At 41.5% G+C, this 7,351-nt stretch overlaps 1 protein-coding gene across 2 annotated transcripts in view; it reads right to left on the minus strand.

The window, feature by feature from the left end:
* The window catches only part of LOC132896758 (pleckstrin homology domain-containing family G member 1), a 78,187-nt gene extending 73,229 nt beyond the window's left edge, over positions 1–4,958 (minus strand). The window contains exon 1 of one of the 2 annotated variants that reach the window (XM_060937803.1): positions 4,770–4,958. In XM_060937803.1, coding sequence (XP_060793786.1) covers positions 4,770–4,929 — 160 coding nt within the window. In that variant the 5' untranslated portion in view covers positions 4,930–4,958. Of the gene's footprint in view, positions 1–4,764 lie in introns of both variants that reach the window. The other variant, XM_060937806.1, reaches the window with a different exon arrangement.
* Between the last annotated feature and the right edge of the window lie 2,393 nt (positions 4,959–7,351).

A 7,351-nucleotide genomic window follows, 5' to 3' on the forward strand; every position in this document is an offset into this window, starting at 1 on the left:
TCCTCTTATAGGGTGCCATTATATTTATCCTGACTGAATGACAAGTGTTTTGTGTTGATTTTCATGTTTTAGTAAAGTGTTGTGTAATTGAAATAAGTGATTTAAACTTTACAGCTTAATCTGTATATAAAAATCACAGTAACACAAACAAATGATCAGAAAAACTTTTCATTCGACATTCACGTTAGTGAGGCTGCTTATCCACAAATTTGCACACACACACACACACACACACACACACACACACACAGGACAAAAAGGCAGAAGATGCTTTTTTGTTTGTTTTTTGTTTTTTATGAACCTCACATGTCTTGTGTAAATGTCCCAACAAATTAAGGGGTAGAGTCAAAGACCAAGAAAGAAAGGAAAAAAAAAAACACTTGCAGTAACATCAAAGAATAGCACTGAAACCAAAGGTGCTGAAGCTCCACCCTCTGATGGTAATGGGGCGTGTCCTCAGTGTCCCTGGTATGATCTTATTCCAAATAAGGCCAGCTTGTTCATTTTCCATGTGGACCGAATTCGTTTAAAATAATCACAGGACTTTAAAGTGACCAAATACATTTTAAAAACACACACACACACACACACACACACACACACACACACACACACACACACACACACACACACACACTTCTCATGATGCTTGGCTCTTTGGGGCACAGACACAAACACTGATAGATAGATAGATAGATAGATAGATAGATAGATAGATAGATAGATAGATAGATAGATCTTTCTCTCTCTCACACACACACATGCACACACACACACACACACACCAACTGTAACCTTAAATGCCAAAACTATCAGTGTTATAATTATGAATTCCTTCCTATAGGGGGATTCCAAACTGCACACACAAACACATTTCCTCTTCCCCTTGATTAAAGTGTGTCTGAACAGTAGACTTCATTTTCCATAACACACACACACACACACACACACACACACACACACACACACACACACACACACACACTATAAAAAGTATCATATATTTTGCTTCCACAAAAATTCACTCACATTAATCTCATGTGGCATCCCCCCCAACACGCAACCTTAGTCTACACAATATGTAGTACATAGGGGATAGCACGTGTGTGTGTGTGTGTGTGTGTGTGTGTGTGTGTGTGTGTGTGTAGAAACAGTAATTGATGATGTAATGACAGACAGGAATCTTGATTGAAGGACATTTACTGCTCTTGGGCTTCCTATAGCTCATCACTCACACACACAGACACACACCTGTCCATTTTAAATTGGATCCATCCCATCCCAACTAAGTTGGAGCTCATTTGAATGCAAGTCAAAGAAAAGTTTTGCATGCTGTGAGTTTGCATATATGAGGGCAACCACACACAGACTCTCTCTCTCGGATGTAAAATAAAAGGAAGCAATGTCTTTCTCCTTCCTCTCTATTTCCTGTTTGATAACCCAGATGGTCACACAGCTGGAGAGGATAAAGAGACTTCCCTCCCTCAGTCTTTTCTTCATCCCGCTGTCCCTCCCAGACACACACGTCCACTAAAAACAGACAAGCATGCACACATACCAGAAACTAAAAGACACACATCAAACTAAGCAGCCACACTCACTCTATTTCCTCCATTTTCTCTCCCTCACGACTGAAGGACAGGTGAAACATCATGATTTCTACACAGACACTCATGGCTCTCATGACACACTGTTCAGTCAGTTCTACTGATTTTCTCTGAAGGCTGTCCTGTGGGGAGAAACAGTAAAATACTAAGAAATATTTGACACACACACAAAAAAAACCCCCGACGTGTGTGTCTATGCTGCATCTCCCTCACAGGGTGATCTACTGAGCACGACACATGAGTGTGTTTTATTGCCTGTGAGCAGCCCAAAACTTTAATCTTGGAGAAATATAGAAGAAAGGTGAACTGAAAAACAGTGTTAAATACAACAAAAGTCAAAGAGCGACATTTTCTGTTTCTGAGAAAAGATGCTCTGGCGTGTTGCATGTAGTTATTTCTGTTTCTGTCCACTGTGTGTGCATGCGTGAAGAGAACTTATGACATCTGAAGTGTTAAAGTCAATAGATTTATTTTCCCTTTTACTCATATAAAGATATGCATGTGAAATATTCTACAACCCCGATTCCAAAAAAGTTGGGACAAAGTACAAATTGTAAATAAAAATGGAATGCAATGATGTGGAAGTTTCAAAATTCCATATTTTATTCAGAATAGAACATAGATGACATATCAAATGTTTAAACTGAGAAAATGTATCATTTCAAGAGAAAAATTAGGTGATTTTAAATTTCATGACAACAACACATCTCAAAAAAGTTGGGACAAGGCCATGTTTACCACTGTGAGACATCCCCTTTTCTCTTTACAACAGTCTGTAAACGTCTGGGGACTGAGGAGACAAGTTGCTCAAGTTTAGGGATAGGAATGTTAACCCATTCTTGTCTAATGTAGGATTCCAGTTGCTCAACTGTCTTAGGTATTTTTTGTCGTATCTTCCGTTTTATGATGCGCCAAATGTTTTCTATGGGTGAAAGATCTGGACTGCAGCCTGGCCAGTTCAGTACCCGGACCCTTCTTCTACGCAGCCATGATGCTGTAATTGATGCAGTATGTGGTTTGGCATTGTCATGTTGGAAAATGCAAGGTCTTCCCTGAAAGAGACGTCGTCTGGATGGGAGCGTATGTTGCTCTAGAACCTGGATATACCTTTCAGCATTGATGGTGTCTTTCCAGATGTGTAAGCTGCCCATGCCACACGCACTAATGCAACCCCATACTATCAGAGATGCAGGCTTCTGAACTGAGCGCTGATAACAACTTGGGTCGTCCTTCTCGTCTTTAGTCCGAATGATACGGCGTCCCTGATTTCCATAAAGAACTTCAAATTTTGATTCATCTGACCACAGAACAGTTTTCCACTTTGCCACAGTCCATTTTAAATGAGCCTTGGCCCAGAGAAGATGTCTGCGCTTCTGGATCATGTTTAGATACGGCTTCTTCTTTGAACTACAGAGTTTTAGCTGGCAACGGCGGATGGCATGGTGAATTGTGTTCACAGATAATGTTCTCTGGAAATATTCCTGAGCCCATTTTGTGATTTCCAATACAGAAGCATGCCTGTATGTGATGCAGTGCCATCTAAGGGCCCGAAGATCACGGGTACCCAGTATGGTTTTCCAGCCTTGACCCTTACGCACAGAGATTCTTCCAGATTCTCTGAATCTTTTGATGATATTATGCACTGTAGATGATGATATGTTCAAACTCTTTGCAATTTTACACTGTTGAACTCCTTTCTGATATTGCTCCACTATTTGTTGGCGCAGAATTAGGGGGATTGGTGATCCTCTTCCCATCTTTACTTCTGAGAGCTGCTACCACTCCAAGATGCTCTTTTTATACCCAGTCATGTTAATGACCTATTGCCAATTGACCTAATGAGTTGCAATTTGGTCCTCCAGCTGTTCCTTTTTTGTACCTTTAACTTTTCCAGCCTCTTATTTCCCCTGTCCCAATTTTTTTGAGATGTGTTGCTGTCATGAAATTTCAAATGAGCCAATATTTGGCATGAAATTTCAAAATGTCTCACTTTCGACATTTGATATGTTGTCTATGTTCTATTGTGAATACAATATCAGTTTTTGAGATTTGTAAATTATTGCATTCCGTTTTTATTTATAATTTGTACTTTGTCCCAACTTTTTTGGAATCGGGGTTGTATGTATGTGTGTGTCCTTGCTTTCATTGAATCTTTCAACTCGGGTCTGAATCTGGAATTGATTAAGTAAAACAACAATAAAGCAGCCAAGTGTGAAGCAATGCCACTTTCCTGCATTTCATCTGTCAGTGTGTGCATCTTGAGGATTTTTATGGTTGCACTGTGTGTGGGAGAGAGAACACTAGTCGGGGTTAAAGGAAGTGTCCCACTCTGCCTCACAGCCACACTAAATCAGGCTCACTGTTACACCACTAATAAGCATAGAAGACATTTTATCCAGCAATGAGCCGTGCATGCGTGTGTGTCATGAGAAACATCTGTCATTATTAAAGCGGTCATGCATGCACAACAATACAGCAGAAGAACAGCCTGAGAAATAAAACTAAACAAAGGTTGAACATGCTGCTTTTGAATTGTGGATTCTGATTGGTCAGAAGGTGTCTTGTACAGTGACTTGTACAGCAGATGCTCCACATACATGGCTTTTAAAAATCATGTGTTTATTTGACATGTATGGAAGGAGTCTACAGTGCCAACGATTTGTAGCAGTCAGATGTAACGCTGTAACTAAGTTTTCTGACATCTTCAGGACAGAGAAGTTTACGGTTTGTGGTTTCTCGGAAGCTGTTTTTGTTATCCGTCTTATTAACGTCGAGAGAGAAAAGAAGCTGGTGAGGGAACAACTGTTTATAGCTGCTATAGCATAAGCAACAACAGGAACTAAAAAAAGTAAACATTGTGGCAAATTGCTGTGGTGTAAGAGGAATAAAACACTTAGGGATGTGCTGTTATCAGAAAATCATCGACTTCAGGGTAGTAACAGGAACTCCACTCCACTCCACTGCACCACCCTGTTGTTGATTATTTTCCAATAACACGATGACAGAGTGGTTCTTTCTCTCACTCATTGTGCTTTCTGAAATTCGGTAAATACAGTATTAGATGCAGTGACGTCACTGCTGAATCTGAGGAACAGGAGAGACAGATTTAACACTTTACTTTGATCAACTCGGAAAGAAAAGCACAGCGCACGCTCACCTCACCTTCCTGATGTCTTGCGATGTTTGTTTTGGATTTGTTTTTCTTTCTTTCTGTTTTTTCCCCCCTGTTTGACTCTCCAGTTGTCTCACGCTCCAAATCCGCCGCCACTATAGTCATGCGCGCACCGAGCTGCTTTGTGTGAACTGTGTGTGCACCACACATTAACAGGCTCTCGTTTAAACTTGACTACACAAGCACTGCGGAGGAGAAACAGGATCTCCACTCACACTGCTCACAACCTCACCATTTAGATTACATACGGGACCCACGTGCAAACTGTCCATATTTCAGGTGATTGTGCGCTGGTGTCACGTGACTACGAGTGTCAAATAAACAGCAACACTAACACGGTGTTTTATTTTTCTCTCACAAAGTCTGTGCTGAAAAGATTCAAAGATTTTTTTATTGTCATTTCACTACATATCCAGGACATATAGGAGAATCAAAATGCCATTTCTCTCTCTCACCTTACTTGTAAAATCAGATAAAAATATTTATATTAAGGAAAATTGTGGTTAGGGCTGTCTGGGTTAGAGCCCCGTGGCCGGCAAGGGCCTTTCTGTGCGGAGTTTGCATGTTCTCCCCATGTCTGCGTGGATTTCCTCCGGGTGCTCCAGTTTCCCCCACAGTCCAAAGACATGCAGGTTAGGTTAACTGGTGACTCTAAATTGACCGTAGGTGTGAATGTGAGTGTGAATGGTTGTCTGTGTCTATGTGTCAGCCTTGCGATGATCTGGCGACTTGTCCAGGGTGTACCCTGCCTTTCGCCCGTAGTCAGCTGGGATAGGCTCCAGCTTGCCTGCGACCCTGTAGAACAGGATAAAGCGGCTAGAGATAATGAGATGAGATGAGATGAGATATATATGTAAAAATACACTCTAAAATCAAACAATGTACAAAATAGCAGTAGTGCAAATACAGTATAATATCTGTAACAGAGGTCAAGTCAAGTTTATTTGTATAGTGCTTTTAACAATAAACATTGTCGCAAAGCAGCTTTACACAATTTGAACGACTTAAAAAATGAGCTAATTTTATCCCTAATCTATCCCCAATGAGCAAGCCTCTGGCGATGGTGGCAAGGAAAAACTCCCTCAGACGACATGGGGAAGAAACCTCGAGAGGAACCAGACTCAAAAGGGAACCCATCCTCATTTGGGCAACAACAGACAGCATGACTATAATATTAACAGTTTTAACATGAAGACAGTCTCGTTGATGTTGTAACTCTCCACTGATGGAAACTTGAGTGCAAAACTGTTCATGACAACTGCAGTCCTAAAGTTAGCAAGTCAACTATAGTCCTCAGCCATAAAAGCATTACTGTAAGAGTCCAGAACGTCCTCCAGGTGTGACTTTCAATTGTCCTCATGGGGCCATCCTCCACAGGAGCGATGCGATGAGACTCCAACCAGACACAGGGCACCAGGATGGATCAAGCAGGTCCGAGGAGCAGAAGAGGTCAGCATCTCGATCCCAGGACCAACATGTAACTCAGAGGGACAGATTTTTTTTGGGGGGGGAGGAGAGGGAGAGAAAACACAGGTTGTTAGGTATGCTCAATGTCACCTGAATAAGTGTAGGCAACAGGTGTCAATGTCTAAAAATAACACAAGTATTAAGTCTGTGTGGTAGGCTCACGGAGACGAGAGTTCTGACATCAGGCATAATACACAACAATGGCATGTTAATATGGTTAAAAAATATCATGACCTGCTCTGGCTGGCTGCTTGATTGGGTGATGGGAGCACACTCCTCAGCAATGAAACAGTTGGAATTATAGATCAGAGTGAGTGCAGGCAGATGCAGATGGGACCCTTAGGGCTGGCCAAGACAATTCAGTTACATTTCACTGGGTCTGGGACATGCGACAGAATGTCTGACGGCTGATTCCCTGCAGGCTATGAGAGCCAGTCGAGGTCTCCACCCTCTCCACCAAAAGATTTCCTGTTGACTCCATGTAACTCAGAGGGACAGATTTGGGGGGAGGGGGGGAGAGAGGGAGAGAAAACACAGGTTGTTAGGTATGCCCAATGTCACCTGAATAAGTAGGAACAGTATACAGTGGTGCTTGAAAGTTTGTGAACCCTTTAGAATTTTCTATATTTCTGCATAAATATGACCGAAAACATCATCAGATTTTCACACAAGTCCTAAAAGTAGATAAAGAGAACCCAGTCAAACAAATGAGGCAAAAATATTATACTTGGTCATTTATTTATTGAGGAAAATGATCCAATATTACATATCTGTGAGTGGCAAAAGTATGTGAACCTTTGCTTTCAGTATCTGGTGTGACCCCCTTGTGCAGCAATAACTGCAACTAAACATTTGCGGTAACTGTTGATCAGTCCTGCACACCGGCTTGGAGGAATTTTAGCCCTTTCCTCCGTACAGAACAGCTTCAACTCTGGGATGTTGGTGGGTTTCCTCACATGAACTGCTCGCTTCAGGTCCTTCCACAATATTTTGATTGGATTAAGGTCAGGACTTTGACTTGGCCATTCCAAAACATTAACTTTATTCTTCTTTAACCATTCTTTGGTAGAATGACTTGTGTGCTTAGGGTCGTTGTCTTGCTGCA

Source organism: Neoarius graeffei, chromosome 13 (genome assembly GCF_027579695.1).
Source record: "Neoarius graeffei isolate fNeoGra1 chromosome 13, fNeoGra1.pri, whole genome shotgun sequence".
NCBI lineage: Eukaryota > Metazoa > Chordata > Actinopteri > Siluriformes > Ariidae > Neoarius > Neoarius graeffei.